Raw genomic sequence first — 24,031 nt, 5'->3', positions numbered from 1 at the left:
AGACAAATACAAAGTACTACACTTGAAGGAAAAAAATCAAATACAAAACTACAAATGGGGAATAACTGGGTAGGCAGTAGTACTGCTGAAAGGACTGGGGATTGTAGTGGATCATAAACTGAATGAGTCAATGTGATACAGTTGCAAAAAAGGCTAATATTCGGGGGAGTATTAACAGGAATGTAATATGTAAGACGGGGAGATAACCATCCCACTACTCAGCGCTGGTGAGGCCTCAGCTGGAGTACTGTGGCCAGTTCTTGGCTCCATGCGTTAAGGCAGATATGGTCGAACTGGAGGGAATCCAGAGGACAGCCATAAAAATGGTAAAAGATTTGGAAAATCTGACCTAGGTATGTTTAATCTTGAGAAAAGATGACTGAGGGGGAACCTGATAACAAGGGCTGTCATAAAAAGGACAGTGATCAATTGTTCTCTATGCCCACTGATGGGAGGACAAGAAGTAATGGGTTAAATCTGCAGCAAGGGAGATTTAGGTTAGATATTAGGAAAAGCTTTCTAACTCTAAGGGAGATTTTTAACAGGTTAGACAAAACACTTTTCAGAGACGATCTAGATATACTTTGCCCTACCTCAGCATGGGGTGGGGGCATTAAATGACCTCTTAAGGTCCCTTCCAGCCCTACATTCAATACTAAAGAGACAGAGCTAGGAGACAAAGTAAGCTACAATATAGGCGGGATACGTTTTAACAACAAGGACGTTTGTGTGTGTGACCTGCAAATGATTACGCCCCACTCCTTTCAATAATTCAACTTTAGCCCTGTGTGCATGCATGGCACAAGTTGCTAACAGAGGCATTCAAAATGTTAGCTTAAAATCTGAGATACAACATACGGAGTTTTACAATATGCAGAAGTTGAGCCAGTTCAGTTTATTTGCCACTGTTAAAGCCACACCCAAAACCACATCCAGGATAGAACAGCACCGTATGTAATCACTGAAACTTTCACCACTGTCTCAAAATGATCCAAAGAGATTTAGTTAAGAGAAACTATCCCCATCTGAAAGAATGGATTGGAGAGGGAATCCCAAGACAGCTTCTTTCATCTCCTCATAATCCTCCAATTGGACTGTGGTATGCTCTCTTCCCTGAAACGCTCTCTACCTCTAAATGTCCCACAAAATGAGCCAGAGGACTTCTCCTAGAAAGGAAGGTAGCCAAAGAGATTACATGACAGGGAGAGCCTCAAAATTCAACTAGAGTAGATAAATGTTCAAACTTTATGAAGATCCATCCTTTATGGATTCAGCTATACAAAGGGACAAACTATACAGCTATACAAAGGGACTAGCATTAACTATAGGTATAATGACAAACGTAAGAGATCACAACCTGGCTCCCTATTTGAAAGATCAGTTATTGCATAAGCTTTACATCCAATTCCCAATGAGTATGCATGTGACTGTGGGAGATATCTATCATTAATTGGGCAGGAGTTAAAGCCTGCCTGAGTAGCTTTATAAGACTATGAAAGTGTTGATGGGGCACAATTCTGGCCAAACAGCCTGGATCTAAAAAAACATTTGGAATGGCATTCTTTTTAAAGGCACTTTAGTTTTGCCTTTCTACTCCGGTAAACAATATTTTCCATTTTGTTCATTCACACCACATACGTAGAGGAAACTGCCTGCTAACAATCTCTCCTCTTGATCTACACAGACACAATGGTTTGCACTGTGCAAGTCAACAGGGGAATCCCACATTTGTGCAGTTTCCCTAGTCATTGAACAGAAAGGGTCTCACAAAAAACAACAATTATATCTATGCGTCTGCACTTTGTACTTTTCTGGTAGCAGCACGAAACTTGATTAGGACTGCAGGAACCTAGTCAGTAACGGTACATGCTGATGTTGTGATGGCAAGAGGCAGAGAGACTGACTGCAGGTAATTGAATAAGCAATCAGAAAGACCCTTTGCACACAGCTTGAAAAAGCAGTCTAGAGGAGAAGGAGAATGTTCTCATCTCCATCCACCACAAACCAGTAAAAATGAAACAGGAGTGCCTAGAAAGCCAGATCACATACCTGCAAGGAGGTATTTACTATTTCTCTTTTCTTCTCCCAAAATTAAAAAAAAAAAAAAAAAAGTTCAGAGTAATTTGCCTTTTTCTACAAGGTGAACATTAATGCCCAAATTTTGGCAGAACACTCAGCTATTTGCTAGTGCAATGTCAAAACACAAAATTTGGTCTGTAAAGAATGGGGCAGCCATACTTGCTGTTAGGAGTAGCTCCTTCCCATTAATTCGCAGTATACTTTTGGCTTAAATTAGCCTACTTTGCAAGTGATTTGGTTGTGCAGTAACTGCCCGGCTCCAACACAGAACTCATGTGCATGCTTCAAGAATGGCCCAGGAGATTAGCACTAATATTGCCAATCCTTTGATTTTATCTTAAGTCTTATATAATTTAGTGTGTTTCTCTAAGCCCCAGCTCTTTGAGCCAGGCAAATATGTCAGAAGCTCAGCTTGCATTTAAGTGTCTAGCCCTCATTGGGGGCGGACGGGACCGACCTGACTCATGGTTTTTGAGTGTTTGGAAGTGGAAATAATATAGCTGCTGGCCACATGTTTTCATCCCCCACCATATGCAAACTTGATAGACTTCCCACCCCTCCTTAGAAGATTCTGTGGAGGGGTAGAGAAGTCCAGCTAGCACAGGAATTAAAATGCTGGCTGCTTCTGTAGTAAACGGCACTTCAGGCCCAAATCCCAATGTACTCTTCTTTCATTCAGAGTAGGGAATAAAGGTTACAAGCAGCACCAACAGTACCAAGTATGAGAACAATCGTAATGACTGAAGACTCAAACTGGACATTTGTGCACGTGAGAATGTGTTAGTGTAAGCCTGCCAAAGCAGCATGAGTGGGAGTTCTGTGCTACATGCAGGTAAAACTGTTACTAGACTGTGGTAAACAGCTCTTTGTCACATGATGTACCATGCAGATTCCTACGATTAAACATCTGAAAATACTTTGTGTGCACAAAAGATGCCCCTTTACAGTTAGATTTTAAGATATATTTTTGCTTAAGAAGTTATTTATACAAAATCTATTGAGCAAGATAGATTTGGGGGAGGGTGCAAATAGTGTCACCTAGACAACAAAATTGCAGAGCTCCACTTCACGGTCCCATCACTCTCAGGCAATGCTTTTGAATAGCCATTGAATGCCAATGTACCGTTCAGGTAAAATATTTAAACTACAAACACTTCAAAAATTACTTGCACAGAAGTTTTCCTGACTGATCTGGATAGAACCAAGTTTTGGATCTACAGTGAAGGTGTATGCATAGTCAATACACAGCAAAAACTCACTGTATGTAGGTTTAAATTTAGTAACTAATTTTAGTACTAATATTAAAATAAGAGCCTGTAGGTCACTAGTTCAAATCCAGCCAAAGACAATAATGGCCGGAATTCAGTTTGGTGGTTTCAGTCTCATTTATAGTACGAAGGTGTCCATACACCAGAATTGTCACCTTTGCTGTCTCCTGGGCCTCCCTGCAAAGGCTGCCAAGATCACCCTCCCTCACCACCTTCCCCTGAAAACAGAAACAGACCCCACAAACCATGCTTGAGGTTCACTATTAGAGTAATGTAAAGAAAGCATGTGTGGCTTGTGAAAAAGCTGCACAACAGGCCAAAGAAGTTTGGTCTCAGTAACTGCCGATCCAGCATTTTTAAGCAGCACCAGAAATCACAAACAGCTGATTTCTATGCTAAAGAGTAAAGTCCTGCACGGATAAAAAAATTATATCCGCAGATGAGGGTATCCAGAGCAGCAGGGCTCTACCAGGAACCACAGCGGTGAAAGCAGCGGCCCGGCAGGCTGCCACCCCCAGGAGCCAGTGCCCTATGCAGGCGGTGCCTCCAGCATGCCTGTACCACCCCCCTAGCCCCTGGTCACACTAGTGCTGTGGGCAGTGTGGGGTCAGTACAGCCACACCACTGGCTTTTGCTCCTGCGGTTCCCGGTAGAGCGCTACAGCTCCGTGGATACCCATTTATATCCACACAGAGCTCTACAGAAGAGCCTGAAACAACCAACAAAGAGTCAGCATAATTTGAAACTTTTCTTGGATCATCATGCAATATAGCCAGCCTAATCCACTCTGTAGCACAATAGTGTTTGGAACAGCATTACTACATCTGAATATAAAAAGACCTGGAAAAGTGACCCCAGCACAGAAGTGACTGATGCCATTTGACTTGTGCTTTACGCACCTGATGGTGCAGGAAGAGTAAGCCCTGTAAGAAAAGCCTCTCTCAAACATACCCTGAGCTCTGTAAAATGCCAAGGTGTAGGAGCAAATTGCCTGGTGGCTCCTCAGTCTCAGGCCCCGATTCAGCAACACATGCAATTAACTTTGTGACTTACGCACATATTTAAGTGCTTTGCCAAACTGGGGCTTACAAGACCATGAGTCAATCAATGCCAGAGCCCAGGCACCATTAGGCCTAACTGTTACCTTTAGCTCTGGTATTAGTGAAATGAACCACCTCTCCTGTAGGCAGAGTGGCCAGAAATGTGTGTCAGCAAAAAGAGGCTCAATTTAAGTTACTAGCAGAAAGAGCAAGAGTAAAATGCGTCTTCCCCTCAAATGTAAGGAGAACAACAGTTCATAATGTCCATATGGGTGGGCAAACAAAGCAGGAATACAAATTTCATATCCAGGAAATGAAGAGGAAAAAGAAGGCTGCTCATTAATATTCTGTGCAGTGAAAATTTCCATTAGTCTCTCACAAATGAAAAATGCAAATAGCGATGCTGAAGAGCTTGAGCAGAACAAAAATTTTAGTGTCAAGTTAGAAGTTATCATCAGGAACAAAAAAGGTTTCTCTGCTCTTTATTCGCTCTGAGCTTCTGGAACCACTCACAATGGGACACGCAAAAGCTATTGCTAGCGTACCTGATTTAGTCTCAGGTTTCTTAGATGCCAGAAAAGCCCGTCATCAAAAGGGTTTAAAAACGGTGTCCTTTTCACATCAGAAGGATCACCAGCTGCAACCCATTGCATCACTGGTCTCTGGCACACATCCATAGGCCCTGCCTCGCACAGCAATATAAATAAACAAAAGCTCTTTTATTAGGGTTCGAAGAAAGTGCAAAGGAATAAGTTCAACCTGATGTATCTACCTGAATCTAAGTACTCAGAACAGTAAAAGGTTTTAATTACCAACTCACACTTGCTTTTTACAAAGACAATAAAAGGTAATAACTGGTATATTGTACACCTATTGTAGTGCATATAAAATGTAATATGGATGAGAGCTGTTCTATTAGCTAACTAGATGCCTTAGGCATACAGAAGAGGGAGCTTGGCAGGTGGTTAACTATTGTGATACCCAGATGTTCGGAGATACTGTATTTGAAGTCTGAGCTTTAAGATTATCACGCAGACTTCTGAAGAGTGACTTCACTAGCCAGTCTGAACTCAGAAGTGGTTTTATTAAAGAAGAAAACACAGTTTAAGAGTTTTTTCACACTAGAACTCCATGTTAACTTAAAATATCCTATTAATAGGATGTGTCACAGTACAATATGCCTCTTAAATTCTGTGCTATATAACCACTATAAAGGAAAATTTGTGATCAAGCCAAACACAGCAGGAAGATGTGCGATGATGTATACTTGGATAGTTAGTATGTGAATCTCTCTGGTCACTCAATAACAGACCTAAAAGTGGCAATTCTTCAACAACAAAAACTTCAAAAACAGATTCTAACGTGAAGCTGCAGAACTGGAATTAATTTGCAAACTGGATACCATCAGATTAGGCCTGAATAAAAACTGGGAGTGGTTGGGTCATTACAAAACCTAAACTTAATTTCCCCAATACTAATTTCTCCCTACTGTTACTCACACCTTCTTGTCAACTGTCTGTAATGGGCCACTCTCTTACCACTTCAAAAGAGATTTTTCCTCCCTTGGTATCCTGCTGTTAATTGATTTCTCGTTAGACTGACCTCACACTTGGTAAAGCAACCCCCATCCTTTCATGTATTTATACCTGCTCCTGGATTTTTCACTCCATGCATCTGATGAAGTGGGTTCTAGCCCACAAAAACTTATGCCCAAATAAATTTGTTAGACTCTAAGGTGCCACAAGGACTCCTCGTTGTTTTTGCTGATGCAGACTAACACGGCTACCACCCTGAAACCTGTAAAATCAGAAGTGTTACATTTCACTTTATTAATTTCTGAAACACAACTACTATGAAAGTCAGTAAGTTGCTATAAATACAGAGTAACACAAACATGGAACTGTTACTATGAAAGCTAAACAAAATAAATGCATCATGCTTGCATGGTGTCTGACAGACATACAAGTGGAACAGATTCTAAAACTAGGGGCACTCAAACTTAGAAAACCCTGCTGCCAGACATCAATAGCCTGAAGACATCAGGTCCCAAACATTTCAATATTAATGCGCATCAGCCTGTTCGACTGAGGAAGTAACCGGATTGTGAGCTACTTGCAGCGTAGTGTGGAGGTGAAGTCATGACTTGTGAGGTCTGCATTTAAAGAACAGCAGTAGTCCTTAGCCTCTGATTAGGCAAGTCCTGAGGGCATTACTCAGTCTATTCAAGCTGAAGCCTTCTCCCCTTTACCCCAATCCATAAGGTGGGAGCAAAGGGGACAGGTGTGATCTATATTCTCCAGTCTGTAGCTGCATCTTACCCATTTATCCATTCTCCCCCCTACTTTTTACTCTTTTCTAAGTACTTCAGAATTCGACACAAACTCCAATCTTATCTCCATACTGCCTTTCATGGTTCTCTCTTGCTTCCTCTGCCTCTTTATACACCCCTTATTTCTCCACACCTCCTTTCTTCCAGATCCCTTTGTCTTTAAAAGGGGCATGCTGCTGTCCTGCCTATTCAGTAAGCCTCTTGTTCTGTGTGTTGTACGCCCCTGCAGGAGAATAAGTACTCTGGATAGGAAGCTGCTCAAAGAACATGCAAAAAAGCAAGCACAGGGCCTTGAGGAGGAAAAAAAAAAGCCACCTCTACTTTCTGCTCTCCGCCTTTAGCCCCCAAGTCAAGGAGTATTAATCTAGCACTTTCATCCACCCCTTTCACTATTCACTGACCCCCCCCCCCCCCCAAGAAAAACAAAATACAATGCTTGGTTAACAGAGTTGAGGTTGAGTAGCACTGCCTCGTGCCCTTCCCCAGTGTGGATGAACTTAAACCTCAGAGCCAAGAAACAGAATTAAGGTAATGCGTGTATACGGCAGAACCTCAGAGTTACAAACACCAGAGTTACAAACCGACCAGTCAACCACACACCTCATTTGGAACTGGGAAGTACGCAATCAGGCAGCAGCAGCAGACAGCAACAAAAAAGCAAACAGCACAGTACAGTGTTAAATATAAACTACTACAAAAATAAAGGGAAAGTTTAAAAAAGATTTGACGCGGTAAGGAAACTGTTTCTATGCTTGTTCCATTTAAATTAAGATGGTTAAAAGCAGCGGTTTTCTTCTGCGTAGTAAAGTTTCAAAGCTGTATTAAGTCAATGTTCAGTTGCAAGCTTTTGAAAGAACCATAATGTTTTGTTCAGAGTTATGAACATTTCAGAGCTACAAACAACCCCTATTCCTGAGGTGTTCATAACTAAGATTCTCCAGTACATATACATCCCCTCAAATCTGTATTCACTACAGCCCCTTCACAGTTCAGAGGACTATCCAATCTGAACATGTGTTTTGGCCCCTGTGCATAATTCCAAGGGGTGGAGTTTAAGTTGGGGATATACAGTTACGTAAGTTTAGTCACCCTCTATGTTCTGGAAGGGCATGAGCACTAGCATAGGTGGGGGGGGAGCAGCCACTCCCCTGAGCACTCACTCGGCCCTTCCCAGCACGTCCAGGTCTTCGGCGGCACTCACTTCGGGCTCCGCTGCGTGCATCTTGCGGCGGCGGCTCCTGCCCCTGCCCCTCCCCCCCCCTCGCTTTGTGGCAGCCAGGTGATGCTCCTCCCTGTGCCCGCTGGGGGGCGCCTGCTACCTTGCGGCTCCAGCGCAGGTTTCCCACAGGCAGCTCCGGGTCTTCGGCAGCAATTTGGTGGTGGGTAATTCGGCACGGCGGGTTCTTCAGCAAGACTTGGCTTTTTCTTTTCTTTTTCTTTGCTGCTTCGCAGCGGGTAGCGCCTTTTTTCCCCCTGTGTTCGCTCCCCCCTGCTCTTAGAACCTGGCTACGCCACTGGGCAGGAGATAGAGCTAGGCAAACTTAGTTTTCATTAGAATTGACAATGCATCTCCCCTGCTTGAGAAAATAGTGGTAAAGAGACTGAGGGGCATACCGCTCTGAGCTCCAACCTCCTCCTGGAGCTTTTATGTCCTTGTTAAGCTTGGAAGGGCCCTGGGGAGTGGGAAAGGTGGGACGGCTACAAGGACATGCACCAGTTGGACATACAAAGGGAGAAGAAACAGTGGTGCTTGAGTCTCCTACCCCAAATCTAGGGTTAGTATATGGGGAAGGGGTTTCTGCCCACATTTCTGCAGTATAAGGCTCACAGATGTATGAAGCGGCCCATTCATTGCAATAAGATGTTCTCAGTTGGTTGAAAATGAATGACTTCCCTTCCACAGTAGCCCCACATCAACATACCAGCTTCAGATTCCAGATACAAAACTGCATTGGATACATCAGACTGTACCAGGGGGGACTTGGGCAGATGGCATTAGGGGCAGGACTTGTTCCCTTAAGTCCACACGAGTATGTTTTTCAGTTTGTGTCACTCAAAGGACTTCCTGAGGAAACAGCTTGTAGAGATGTGAACTGTGTTTTAAAAAAAAAAAAAAAAAAAAAAAGGTACTAAAGATTTTATAGTATAATCATTCAAAATATTTCTGAAGTGGTCCTTGGTAAAGCTGAATAGCTGAGCTCAGTGACAGTCCCACTAAGTTTTATGAGGGTCACAGCCTTAGTTTTGTCCTAGCTTTGCACCAAAAGTTTTAAGAATCTGAAAACATTAAAAAAGGACTATACTTTGTGGGGACTGCATCTTAGAAATCCTCTGACCAAATGACTACAAATTTACAAAACTTTCAAAAGGACCTGCTATTCAAAGCAGAAAGCCGGCAGAGAGTAGTAGCAGTGTGCCCAGCAGACAAAATTTAAACTCACTCCTTGGGGGGTGATCAGGTTCAATGGCTATATGTTGCACTGATCTACCTAGTGACTAACATCAAGCATGCCTCTATATACTCATGCATGTTCTGCAAGATTGTTGCTATGTTGCAAGCAAAAGTCACACTCCCTCTGGTGTGGCACTTCAGTGTCAGCAGCCTACAGAACCAGAAAAACCCCTTAATATTTTAAAACAGGGTTTGCCCAGTGCGTCAGTGGGTGCTGGACAAAAGCCAAGAGCAAACCCATTTGGGTGATCACTTTTCAGTGGTGATAGTATCCATGCAATAGTGAGAGCCACATTGCAAGAATTGGAAAGTTTACTGACAGGACCTTTAACCCTCTGTGACACACTGTACCTCGGGGGAACACCCTGCACCCCCATGTTCATCCTTATAATATGACTGTGTGGTATTCAATGCAAACTGTGTCATGTCGGGTGTCTTCGGAAGGCTCATGATGCACTAAGCAGTAATTTCACGTATATAGTTGAGGCTGAAAATGTGTCCTCTTGGCTTAAAACAAGCCCAGGCAAAACTCTCCAGGAGCAGAGGGGCAGGTCACACCTCATCAGGGCATGTTTGGGACAAACCCAGCCTCACAGGAACAAAGGACAATGGCCTAGGCAGCAACAAAGGATCTGTTGGACTCTCAAGTGAGTCGCCCCCCCTTCCCTTGGTCAGTTTGGGACTACGATGAGGTAATGCTCACCTGGCTCTGAAGGGGGGGGCAAAGCCAAGAGGGAAGAAAGAACAGGATAAAAAGGAGAGACATTTGCCATGCTCTTCCTCTCTCTTCCACCTTCATCTACAGACATCACCACCAAGCGACTGAAACGCTGATCAAAGGGGAGAACCTGGCTGAAGAGCAACCGGACAGCCTGTGGTGAGAAGCATCTAAGTTGGTAAGGGCACTGAAAGTGTAAAGATCAACTTAGAATACGTTTTTGCTTTTATTTCATTTGACCAAATCTGACTACTTGTGCTTTGACTTATAACCGCTTAAAATCCATCTTCTGTAGTTAATAAATGTGTTTGTTTATTCTATCTGAAGCAGTGAGTTTGGTTTGAAGCACGTCAGAGACTCCCCTTGGGATAACGAGCCTGGAACATATCAATTTCTTTGTTAAATTGACGAATTCATAAGCTTGCAGCATCCAGGGGGCATAACTGAACACTGCAAGGCAGAGGTTCCTAGGGTTGTGTCTGAGACCAGAGATATTGGGTAGTGTCATTCAGTTGTATAATCCAAGCAGCGGCTGGCCAAAAGTGCTCACTCACGTAGCTAGGAGCAGCTTACATGCTACAGCAGGGGTGGGCAAACTACAGTCCGGGGGCCGCATTCAGCCCTTCGGACATTTTAATCTGGCCCTCAAGCTCCTGCTGGGGAGCAGGAGCCAGGGCTTGCCTCGCTCCACGCGTACTGTGGCTCTGCGTGGCTCCTGGAAGCAGTGGCATATCCACCCCTCCAGCTCCTACATGTAGGGGCAGCCAGGGGGCGTTGCACACTGCCCCCGCCCCAGGCACCACCTCCACAGCTCCCACAGGCCAGAACTGCGATCAATGGGAGCTGCAGGGGCGGTGCCTGCAGACAGAGCAGCGCACAGAGCTGCTGGCCATGTCGCCACGTAGGAGCTGGGGGGGGAGGGGAGGACATGTTGCTGCTTGAGGTAAATGCTACCCGGAGCCTGCACCCCTGACCCCCTCCCGCGCCCCAACCCCCTACCCCAGCCCTGATTCCCCTCCCACCCTCCGAACCCCTCGGTCCCTGCCTGGAGCCCAATCCCGTACCCTAAACTCCTCATTTCTGGCCCCACCCCAGAGCCCTCACCTCCTGCCACCCCGCAACTCCCAATTTTGTGAGCATTCGTGGCCCGCCATACGATTTCCATACTCAGATGTGGCCCTTGGGCCAAAACGTTTGCCCACCCCTGTGCTAGAGGCTGCGCATGAACAGTCCCGGAGTGGGGGTTCTCACAGCACAGTAAAGCTGGCTCCCGGAGTCGAGGATTGGAGTGACCTAGCAGATCACTGGTCCAGATAACCCCAGGGGAACGTCACACCCTCCATCTCTGCACATATTCACACAAGAACCTTGTCCATAAATTTGCACCATTAACCCTACTACAGGCCATGAGAATCCACAACACGTTTCAAGACAAATCTGGGTATGCCTGTGAATTTTAAAGCATACTGAGGAGAAAAAAAAAAAAAATAGATCTTTAAAAAACGCTCATCTCATCTTTATGACGCAGCAAGAGTTGCCCCTGCTGGACCCTCAATTTCTACACCCACCCCGTCCGTTAGTCTCATGAACACCAATCAGCAAGTGGGAAAGGAAAAGGAAGGGGTCTGAGAACAAAGACACCCTTCGTTTTTTTCACCACTTGTGTTGCTGGCTGGGTGACAGCAGTGATCACATGCAGCTGGAACTGCTGCATCCCTCCTCAGGGAGATTTTGCTTCACTGCTGAATGGAAGGCCACCCTGAAGGTTGAGACCTACCAGGTTAGATGACTGCATCCATTTCTTAAATTCAGCCCAATCTCACAAGAACAGTGTTGCCATAAAAGTTGCAAGAATTAGCAAGTTTTGCAAGATTTGGTATTTTTCTTAAAGCCCCAGCTCCTAGTGTCCCACGAATATGTGAGCGTGAAGAACATGGGAGATATCTGTATAATATTCATAAAATTAATGTGTACCTCTGTCTATTTGATTACGATCATGCTGTCTGCCACAGGGCTGCAAAGAGTTAACTCAGTCCTAGGTGGGTTTTGCATATCTGCAGGAACCAGACTTAATGGCTGTAGATATTTAAGCACTTTCTTAAACTGACAGTACAGGTTCTGTTTCATCTGTACACGTAGCGGACAACCACCTCCTAGCTTAGGACAGAGCCTTCAGGCATGAAATCTTAAACAGAGTATTTAGAAAATGTTACAAAATCAGCCAAGAAAGGTCTGCAGAAAGGCAGATGGAAGTCAGATCTCCAGCTGTGGGAGCGTGCATGGCATAAGCTGAGCAACCCCCAACCCCAAAATATTTAAAGCATGCTTTGTTATTTTAACCCTTGTCACCAATTTTTATGTTCCTATAGATAAACAAATTCTTGGCTTTCAAGAAGCTGTTTGGCATCACTGGATTCTCCTACTGATCCTAGGGGAAATCACTGGCAATCATCAAATCCAGTTGGACCTGTTAAGCAGACATGGTTGGTGCAACGCTATCTGATTAAAATATGACGATGTAGATTATTTTTGCTACCACTGTTATATAATTGCAACAAATCTTGTACAAAGTGTGGCATGTAAGATGTCTATGGAAGAATTACGGTTTGCTGAATATGATTGTGCTATTTGTATACATGTATCATTTTTGTATTTGAAGTTATGAAAATTAACTATATCTATATTTCAAATATTTGCTCCTGTGGTAACACCCACAAGGCATTTAGCCTGCACATCTAAGGACTATTCAAGTTAAATGGTCCATCAAGGAACTCTTAACTCACAATGGACCATGGGAGATACCTATCTACACTTAATGGACTTTCCTGTGATGGCTACTATGACTAAGTGAAGCATGCATGAACATGTGACTTGCCCATGTGACCCCAAACACCAACTTGTCCCCTGTAATTTTTCACAGTAAGAACAATGGGATTCCCTTCACTTGGCAGAAGCTATAAAAGGCCCTGGAAACATCTCCATTTTACCTCTTTCCTGTTCAAACCTCTGGACTATGAACTTATACTAATGGGAACATTCTAAGCAAAGGATTGAAGACCTTCCAATGATTTGGAAGCAACCAGAGCCTTAACAAGCCAGCAGTTTATTCCATCACTGCTACAAGCCTGAACCAAGAACTTTGCAATTACAGTATGTATTTGATTCCTTTAGCCAATTTTAACTCTCACCTTTCTTTTTATAAATAAACCTTTAGATACTAAAGGATTGGCAATAGCATGATTATTGGGTAAGATCTGAGTTATATATTGACCTGGGTATGTGGCTGGTCCTTTGGAATCAGAAGAACCCTTTTGTTTGATGAAATTTATTTTAAATAACCACTCATTAAGTCTAGCATCTGGGTGTTGAATTCATGTCTGGAATACCTAAGGAGGCTGCATTTCTGACTTCTTGTTAGCCAGTGTGGTGAGACAGAAGTTCACTTTTGTTGCTGGTTTGGTATCTCTCAAGGAAGAATAACCACCAGTTGTGGGGTGTCTCTGCCCTTTTTCCCAGCAGCTTGTCCTGAATTTGGTATGGTCAGTTATGACCCATGGTGACAGTTGGTAAACAGGGGTACTGTAACCTAGAGATCCAGTTCAAAAGTGGTTTGAATCATGGGATTTCACTTAGAAGTGCAGGTGTTGGACCTGTACAAAGTGTTACTTGTAAAAGGGCTCCAATAGGGCAGGAGAGAGAAGAGAAGCAGGTCAAAGATACAGTCCATCCTGAACCATGACACAGAATCTTAGCTTTTTATTTCTCTTTCTTTCTAATACTCATAGTTGTGAAAAATAGGTTGTGACCCAAGTATACTCTAAAGGCTTAAAAACCAAGAAGGCAGGTAAAAGGCACTCAGTTTTTTCTTCTTAAATCTCAATTCTGTTCATCTACTGACTAAACCAAATATGAACACTTAAGACTTTTTAAACATACTGAATATATTTTAGATAACTGGACAGCTCATCTTCAACATGTTCTTCCACATGCTAGAAGCCTTTTCTGCATTGATTGTTTTTCTTACGACAAGTCCACTTCAGCCCTGTAAGACCGATTGTTCACTATTCAGGTTTACCTGTCCCCATTAAGTTCCCCCACTTCTATTTGCTGATAGTGAAGTTCACTTGTGCAGGGGATGTTTTCCTTATGGGCTGGTGCAAGGCTATGGAACCTATTCATACAGGTACTAAGAACTACTGCATAGAATCATAGTCCTGCCCTGAGTGCAGGGGACTGAATTAGCTGACCTCTCGAGGTCCCTTCCAGTCCTAAGTATTACCTAGTCCATCCTGGACAGGTGATTACATCCAAAGCAGACTGAGCAGAGATCTACAAAGTGCACTGTTTTTACCCGGCCTTGCCATATAACATAATGGCTTACATTTACAAACCAAAAATACTCCCCTCAGTTTTCTTGGGGGGGGGGGGGGGGGGAGGGGGGGGGGGGGAGATGGGGGGGGGGAACCCCACCTGAAAAATGCTCTTTACTGTGAGGCAAGTTTTGTCCTGTTCTCTGGAATTTGGTCTACCAATGTTCTCTTCACCCACTGGCAGTGCCCCCTCCCCTCCCGCCCCAGCTCACCTCCGCTCCGCCTCCTCCCCTGAGCGCGCCGCGTCTCCGCTTTTCCCCCTGGCTCCCAGCACTTGCACCACAAAACAGCTGTTTCGCACAGCAAGAGCTGGGAGGGAGAAGGGGGAACGCGGCAGGCTCAGAGAAGAGGTGGGGGGGCTCGAGCACCCACTGGCGCAGGGAAAAGTTGGTGCCTATGTGCCTCATTATTTTGATGTCAAGAATTTTATTAACTCCCTTAAACCAAATAACTGCATTTTCCATCATCGTCTCCTTACATCTAGCAAAAAAAAAAAAAAAAAAGTGCAAATATATTTAATTTTTTTACTATATTTGCACTATCTTCACCTTTGCCACAAAGTTTATTTTGTGAGACCACAGACCATCCCCTTGATTAGCATGAGTTCTGATCATCCTTCATCTCTCCATTTAATTCGGTTATCTTTTCAAGATAGGCTTCTTGTATGGCCACCAATACACCTACCCATTTTCTTTTCAGGATGGAGACTTTTGTACTGAAGTCTTATATACTTCTTCACTGCTTGACTATCATTTAGCTTCAATTTGCTCAAGAAAGCTGTGGAAGCTTCCATATTTTCTTCCAACGTACTTAAACAGAAATTACACATTCAAAACCCATCACACGATTGCCACAGATGACCTCTGAACAAAGAATAAGAAGCAGCTGAATGTCTATAATATTGAAATTTCCTGAATTGAACAAGTCCAAGTTCAAAATTCATGGAGCACAGCTTTGTCTTTGATTCTTGTCTAGACATCAAGATTTGTCACTTTGAATAAAATGTATATAGTCTACCATTCATTACAAAGAACAAAAACTAGTCACAGTTCACTGTGGGATGTACCTTGCCCATGTTTTAGGATTTCTCAACCATCATTTGAAATAGTGCAAGAAAAGAGGCTCTTTAAAAAAATAAATCTTACCCACATCATATAAGAAAGTACATCTTCCTAACTAGTACAAAACTTTCCACCAAGGAGAGTCAATTTTGTTTGACCAGGAGGCTCATGCTACCCATGCTTCCCTCCCATAACCTATGATGGACTTTAAGAAAAAAATCCCACATCACTGAATGCAAAGCCATTCATAAATCAAGATATTAGAGACCTAGAAAGAACAATTTCTGCATAATAAATTGGCAACTCTCTTTCGGAAGAGGTGTCAGTCAAACTTTTTTTTTACATCCTAGTGTTTATTATATTGCAGGTTACTAAAATAAGGGAAATATTTGTATGCATCACAGGTAGTTACAGTCTCTTATTCTGTGCTTCATATAGCAAAAATGAAGATTTATCACCGATGATAAATTACACCATTTGTATGGAAGCAACAGGGTCAGATATGAATTAATCTGTTGTGAAAACTACTCAGCTCAAAATTAGGGTTCACGTTTAAATTACAACTAAGAGTATCGCTAAAAAGAGAAGCCACTGTAGGATTTTTAATCAGGCTAGTTCATTTCAAGTCTAAACACTAACATAACCGAAATGATGGCAGCAAGGCAGAAAAAGAAAACAAGCACACCACCCAAAAAAGTAAGTTTTATCTTCAGCCAAGATTATCAGGAAGCAGAGACTCTCTCCAACTGCCACATACCTTGGATGCTTGGGGCGTTGATATCACATGAACAGTGCTGGGTTTGACTCCATTAGCCTTAGGTCGCTTATAGAGAGCAAACCTGCTTTTCCTACGTCCTCTGTCACCATTAGGGAGGGAGCCATTGTACCTAAGAACAAACAAGAAGTTCATGTTTATTCCATACCCTTTGGCATGCAGCAGGGAAGGGAAGCAGAGTTGGAAATGAAACTATCAGATCATGCGCCATAAAGATTACAAAGCAGGAGGCAGCACACCCTGGAGCAAGAAAGTTCACTTACTGGATAGAACCAATGAGTACAGCTTTCAATTTTCTAAAGAGTGTGAACAAGTTGGTGAATCTGAACTTAACACTTTCACTTCTCTTAACAGATTTTGTTACATGCTAAGAAAGGCTGACCTTTGAGTGCAGCAACTTTGGGCTTGTCTACACTGGCAATTTACAGCACTGCAACTTTCTCGCTCAGGGGTGTGAAAAAAACACCCTCCTGAGCACAGCAAGTTTCAGCGATGTAAAGTGCCAGTGTAGACAGTGGTAGCTACGCCCCTCATGGAGGTGATTTTCAAGAGCACTGGGAAAGCTCTCTCCCAGCGCTCTGCCACGACCACACAAGCCACATTAAAACGCTGCCATGGCAGTGCTTTACCGTTGCCAGTGTAGACTAGCCCTTTGAGAATGCTGGTTTTACAAGCTATGGAAACATTTCTGCACCTCTGTATTGGAACACCAGTCTAGCCTTATGACTCCCATAATTTCTGTACTTTGAATGCAATTCTAACTTTTCTGCACATTTTATTGGAAGAGTATTGGAAGTTTTTGCAACATTTGTTTTTCCCTTCCCTTCTCCAGAAACCACTGGGGGAAGGGGAAATGGTTTCCGGAAGTTCTTAAGTCTTAGAAGTACATCCCACTGAAAGAAGGGATTTATGCTCCTAAATCACTTAGGCACTTCAAAACCTACTAATGAGGTTTGATTCATTATTCTGGAAATTTAAAACCCTCACCTCCTCGTCAGTGAAATGAGACACTTGAATGAAATCATTAATGAGGCTTCCTCAGGAATACAAGCTCTTTGAGCTCTGGTCAAGTGAAAAATTCCCTACCTCCTTCCTTTCTCTCTACAGAGAGCAGCCCCAAAGTACTGGTTAATCCAGAGGAAGGTGATCCAACATCAGCGAGAATACAGCTTCCTCAAGGAATGGATTCTTTTGGGGTGCACAAGCCTCAAAATGCCTAGCTTTCCCAAATCCTTTGGTGAGGAAGATTCTTATTGCAGTCCTTGTGCACAATGCAATGTACGGTGAGCTCTCTGAACAGACTAGGTTCAGCTTTATAAATATGTCCCCCAGGTTTCTCTTTCCTCAGTGCAATTAACAAAGATGCCTCTCCATAAATCAGTTCCTGTCCATTAAAAGAGAAAAGGGTCCTGTAGAAAAATATACTATCATCATGTAATTAAACTATACCATAATGCATATGTACAAGGTAGCCAAATAAAAGGTTGTACGGGCAACTGTAATTCTGGCATTTCCTAACTTGAGTGTTCACTTTTGCAGTCTAAATGTTCTTTTAGCATTTATAGATATACGCACACATAAAATATCATCATCTACACAAGACAGCAATACCTGTGAAATATGCTGCCGGGTTTTAGCTTGCCTCAAGACAATACTCTTTCTACTCAAGGTTTCAAACAGGAAATAGCTACCTTTGTAGAAGTAATAACTCCTTAGAGATCACACAAAGATAATTAGCGTCATTTTACGTTCTCTTGCATTTTTTAATTAAAGTTTTGCTATGCAAACAACTGAATGTTTAGTACCAGATCCTAGTAGGGCTACTTGAAAATGGAGAAAGATATGGAACACTGCAGTTTCCATGTAAGAACAGTCTCAGTATTTTAAGTACACTACAGTCTGTATCCGCAAAAAGAAGAACAGGAGTACTTGTGGCACCTTAGNGGATTATTTATAAAATTATTGCTAGGGAGGAGTTGATAGTCTGTTTTCTAGCCATAGAGGGAGACCCTAAAACTTTGTACTTATTCCAGCTGTCGCCTTAACCTCCTCCCCAAGTAGGTCTAAAGATGAACTGATTGGTTCTGCCTTTGAAATGGGGAAAAACATCTCCAAGCAGAGGAAAATTATGAACTCTGAAATTAAAATGCAAGTGTCAGATGTATCTACAAACTAAATCAGAGTATTACAGGCTAGCTTCTTGATTTAAGATTTTTTAAAGGCTTTATATTCCTATCACATACAGTTTTGAAGACTCAGTATACTTCTTCAAAAAAAGAAGAACAGGAGTACTTGTGGCACCTTAGAGACTAACAAATTTATTAGAGCATAAGCTTTCGTGGACTACAGCCCACTTCTTCGGATGCATAAGTGGGCTGTAGTCCACGAAAGCTTATGCTCTAATAAATTTGTTAGTCTCTAAGGTGCCACAAGTACTCCTGTTCTTCCTCCTACCTCTGAATGATTGAGAGGTTTTAATGGAGATTTTTAGCTAGTATTTTCCGTCCATGAAGCTGCAGACACACCTCTTTTGCTCTTGTAATTCACTTGGATTCTCCTGATCACAGATGGCATGTTTTCACGAAGATCCAAATCATGTCTTTTTAAATACAGAAAAATTAAATTAGTGGCAAGATATAAGGTACATCTATAAAGATGTTGTCTTATGACAGTGAACTATTTTTTATAATGATTCCCTTCCCAAAATGCAACAGCAGCTTACAAAGTATGTGTGGTAGAGTCTTATAAATATACTGAGGTGTACAAGAAGTAGAAAAATCTACTATTTAAGCTTTGACATTTATAGTGAAGCCAAAGGGCTAGAAAAATGTTTCCATTTAGCGCCTAAAGGCAGAGAATTGCACTAGGAACAGGGACAAATATTTATGTTATGCTTCAAATTTTAGTGCAGCTGCTTTTATTTTGCCTCCAGGACTGGCAATCTAGAATATCAAATACAGTTACTAAGTGTGCGTGAATGTTATATCAATGCTTAATGTCAGGGAATCTCCCTCACTCCTCAGCACAAGTAACAGTTTACATATAATGTGTATATCATTTCTCTAGGCACATTAACACTTAAATGTGAAAGATACAAACATATTATTAAACTCCATGAAAAGCCAACCTACAAAGTCTAAATCCTCTCAACTTCACCAAAAGCCTGTAGCAGATGTGATTTGCAGCAAACCTAGTCTTTGGAACTTGGAAGAAGCAAATTCCAGAGTTAAAGGACCTTTAATTAGAACACCTGCTCATGTGCAGGTTTTCTGGGGACCCAGCTGAAGAAAATTGTTGATGCCCGTAACCCAACGGAGCTGGCGATGAGGGGTTTGGGGTGTGGGGGGTGAGGGCTGCAGGGTGTGGGAAGGGGCTCTGGGCTAGGGCAGGGGTGCAGGCTCTAGGGTGGAGCTGGGACTGAAGGGTTTGGGGTGCAGGAGGGGGCTTCAGACTGGCGCAGGGGGTTACCTCCAGCAGCTCCTGGTCAGCGACGTAGCCAGGGTGCAGAGACAGGCTTCCCACCTGTCTTGGCACTGCGCTGCGCCTGAAGTGGCCATCAGGAGGTACGGCTCCTAGGCGGAGGTGCACAAGTGGCTCCACACAAGCGGCTCTGCATGGCTCTCACCCGAGCTCCCATTGGCCGGTTCCTGTCCAATGGGAGTGTGAAGCTGGTGCTCGGGACAGGGGCAGCGCACGGAGCACCGTGGCCCCCCTGCCCAGAAGCCAGACCCACTGCTGGCTGCTTCCGGGGTGCAGTGCGGTGTCAGAACAGGTAGGCACTAGCCTGCCTTAGCTGGGCAGCACCGCCGACGGGACTTTTAATGTGCCTTACATGCCGCAACCCAGTACTGGGTCGCGACGCAAATTTTGAAAAACGCTGTCCTAGATGTCCTAAAGTGTCAGGGTAAAGCATGCAGAAAAGATGGCTTCGGGGGTGCATCTACACTAGTTTTCTGCTTAAAAGTTTCTTGGTGGTAATAATGGTGGGAAAGCTAATTAAGACCTGCCACTGGCTTTTTAAACAGCACCATCTAACCCTATGGGATAAGAACTTTGCTGGCAGCCTGTCTGTCAACACTCACCATTGTAAACACAAGTGGCAACAAGCTTCAGAAGGAGAAAATGTAGACAAGGCCACAGATGTACAGGACCAAATCCATAAAGGCTTTAGAGACCTTGAATTGTACCTAGAAACCAACTGAAAGTCTTTGGAGCTCCTAGCTCTGACCGTGTGCACTTGGGCGTACCACTTGTATCTCCTTTCCACTCTATGAAATAGGTAATATACTGCTGTAGTTACCCCTCACAAGGGCATTGTGATAGTAAATACTTGTATAATATTTTGAAAATGCAGAGTGCCATGGCAGCGTTACACAGTCATGTAATAGTAGTAATGCTATGCAATTTAGGGCCTCAAAAGGCATTTTAAAAAGATAGGCCAGCAGGCAATTAGTTTCCCAGATAGGTTTTCCATTGAGAAACAGCGGCAGTTTTGCTTTCCGTCATTTGCATCAATCTAGTGACACAAACTTCACCGTGTACAGAGACATTTCTTAGTACAAGTCTCTCTCTGTCACGCCACAAACTTAAATCAAAATGCCTTTCCCAGTTTAATTTGGAAAGGACTATAGATAGATTATAGACCAAGAAGTTACAGTAGCTCACAACAACTAGCATGACAGATGTATGGTTTCTCCCCACCGCAATGAATAATCTGAAATCTCTATGGTGAGGAAGTACTTGACATAGCTTTCAAAGTAAAGTCAGAGGCAAAAGACAGCGGTGACCCTCTTCAACATGACAACTTATTCCATTTCAACTTCATATATTACTGTGCAATACAGTCTGGGCACAATAGTTAGCATTTAGAGTTGGAGACTTGCTTGAGATCTGTTAAGCAGCATGACTGTTAACTTCATTGCTTTGTACAGGTGTGGTTGAAAGAGGCCCTTCGAGTTCTGGTTGATTGGGAGGCCCTCTTATTAGAGCACCTCTATTTGCTTTTTTGTGAATGGACTAATAAGGTACTTCTGTGGGAGTCTTTTATTTGGTGGTTATATTAATAAATACTGGAACTTCTAGTTTACATTTTAAAATACCGACAAGGGAATATTTTACATTATACAAGAATGAGGATTTTCCCCCCCCCATTTTGGATTACATTGAATGATATTTACCTTTGTAGAAAGGGAAGCCAAGGCTTACTTTTTCAGAAAATTTAACCTCACATTAAAAAAGGCAGTGCTGAAACACTTATTACTCCCTCTGAAATAGATATTACTGCATCATAAATTTATTGACTATGTCTTATTTCATTGATATTTTGAGGTAAGTAGCAGACAGAATAATATTTTGGGTTTTTTTCAAGTGTACAAAAACAAATTAGTCTAATTTGAGAGCATTGTCAAGTAGTGGAAGAAGGATAATTCAGTACTTCTGTATTCTATTAGCAGGATGGCATCCAAATGAATGGACAGTGTCAGTAAGGATACTACCCTAAATCCCCAGGAAAGCCCACTTGAACTGAGGATAGATTTGAATCCTGCCTTGTCTTCAGCCATTTGTACCAGTGAAAGCTACTAAAAATGCCAGTTTCAGAAGTCGCCTGCGTCACCAGCAGAAGTATTGCTATAGAACAATTTGGAAATAATCTTAAAAGAAAACAAACAACAAAAAGCTCACTAATCCTGCCCCTGTAGTGAGTCAGTCAGTCAATCCATTCTAGAACGCTATTTGAATGCTCCTCCAACTAAGAGCTCCGCTTGGTGGAATACCATTCAATGCTTTATGGCAACTGCAGAGGGCTGCACAAAAGCCACTAGCATAGATAGTTTTTAGGGATGGGGGAGGAGAGGTTTCTGTTTGTTTTAAAAATGCTACTTCTATTAGCACCTCAAACAGCTGCCTTGCAAGCCTGAACAGAGCACACAGCTCTCCTTTTCATCCTAAAGGGAAAGTTTATCCCATGATATTGCACATGCTTTTTGCAATCTACAACACTGGTCACTAATGAAAGAATCCATTTACGAGATATTACAGCAGAGAACAGATTTTAAATGTTTATTAAAGCTAAAGTGTAAAAAATGATATAATACATAGGTTGAGAAAAAAGAGTGTCTGTACATGTGGGTATAGTGCTTAGATTATCCACAAATACAAAAAGGTTGTTTTTACAGTCATAAGATACATATTGTGCATAATCAGCAATAACCCAAATTTAAGTGAATAGATTTAACAATACAGTTTAGATATTAGAATCCGTACTATAGTTAGAAGCAAAAGTACAGCTTAAGTCTATTTTTAAAAGGAAATTTTACACCTTAAAATTGTAAAATTCCCAGGATGTACAGAGTAGCCCCTGAACTTAGAGTAAAATCGCATAAGGATTTTTAAGACCCAGAATCTTTCACAGCAACTTGAAGATTACTTGAGAATAAGGAATGAAATCTTTGCTCCACTTTTCAAGTAGTTATTCTGATGATGCCAGCTTCACTTGCCTGTATTTTCTGATCGTTCAGAAGATCAAGCTGTACTTTGAACTGTCAAGAGCAACCAACTGTAATATGGGTAAGAAGGAAAGAGTCCAGTACATATATGCACTGTAGCATCCTTCTTCCTACAGGAGAGACAGGCCTGTGTTACCTTGACTGAATTCTTTGGGGCAAGGTCAATCTTTGTTCTGTGTTTGTACTGCACAGAGTCTTAGTCACTGTGCTGGTCCGCGAGTAAGACTCTGGGGTGTTACAGTAATACAAGTAATACTTTAGCAAACACAAAAAGGTAATTAATTCACTGATATCCCTCTTCTACCCAATAAATCACTACCAACCAAAAAGAAACAAATCTAAAAACCCTACCTTAAAGAAGGCCAGAAACCCCATGAATCCACTGGGGACTTTGCTACTGCCAAGAAGGGGAAGGTGCTCTAGATACTATGGTGATGAGCAGCTGTATAAAATGAAGATTAGACACAGGCAGTTCATTTCATGGCAGATAACCAGCAGAACATGAGTTTCCAGAGCAAAGCTGTGGCCAAAAGGGCTAATGCAATCCTTGGATGCATAAACAGGGGAATCTCAAGTAGGAGCAGAGAGGCTATTTTTCTTCTATCTGCCACTGGTGCAACCACTGCAAGCATACTGTGTCCAGTTCTGGTGTTCACAATCAAGAAAGATGTTGATAAATTGGACACGGTTCAGAGAAGAGCCAGGAGAATGATAAAATTATTAGAAAACGTAGATTACAGGGATAGACAAGGAGTTCAATCTATTTAGCTTAACAAAAAGAAGGTTAAGGGGTGACTTGATTGAAGTCTATGCATACCTACCTGGGGAATAAATACTTGATAATGAGCTCTTCAGTCTACCAGAGAAGGGTATTATATGATCCAGTGATGAGACAAATTCAGACAGGAAATAGGCATATTTAGCCACTGGAACAAATTACCAAGGATTGTGGTAGATTCTCCATCACTGGCAATTTTTAAATCAAGATTGGATGTTCTTTCAAAAAAAAGATATGCTCTAGATAAAAAGGAATTATTTTGGGGAAGTTCCCTGGCCTACGTTATATAGGAGGTCAGACTAGATGATCACAATGGTACCTTCTGGCCTTGGAATCTATGAAACCTCCGGGTCTATCTAAATCCTTGATTGGCCTAAGAAGTCATGGAAGGTACTGCTGACTACCACTATACTCCCTAGGTAACATTTTTCAGTCACACCTTTGCTGCTATTCTTCTAGTAGCTTCACTGCAGTTTCAACAACAGTTACACCTTTTAGCTCAATATAGTGTTGTTGTAGCTGTGTAGGCTCAAGGATATTAGAGAGACAAGGTGGGTGAGGTGGTATCTTTTATTGGACCAAAAGCTTGTCTATCTCACCAACAAAAGTTGGTCCAATAAAAAGATTATTTCACCCACCTTGTGTCTCAGTTGAC

At 42.6% G+C, this 24,031-nt stretch overlaps 1 protein-coding gene across 1 annotated transcript in view; it reads right to left on the bottom strand.

The window, feature by feature from the left end:
* The window catches only part of PELI2 (pellino E3 ubiquitin protein ligase family member 2), a 114,740-nt gene that overhangs the window by 53,267 nt on the left and 37,442 nt on the right, over positions 1-24,031 (bottom strand). The window contains exon 2 of the mRNA XM_034768104.1: positions 16,075-16,204. Within this exon, the coding sequence (XP_034623995.1) occupies positions 16,075-16,204 (130 nt within the window). The remainder of the gene's footprint in view (positions 1-16,074; positions 16,205-24,031) is intronic.

This window comes from Trachemys scripta, chromosome 4 (assembly GCF_013100865.1).
Source record: "Trachemys scripta elegans isolate TJP31775 chromosome 4, CAS_Tse_1.0, whole genome shotgun sequence".
Taxonomy (NCBI): domain Eukaryota; kingdom Metazoa; phylum Chordata; order Testudines; family Emydidae; genus Trachemys; species Trachemys scripta.
The sequence above is the reverse complement of the archived record's forward strand: the minus strand, read 5'-3'. Positions and strand labels throughout refer to the sequence as shown.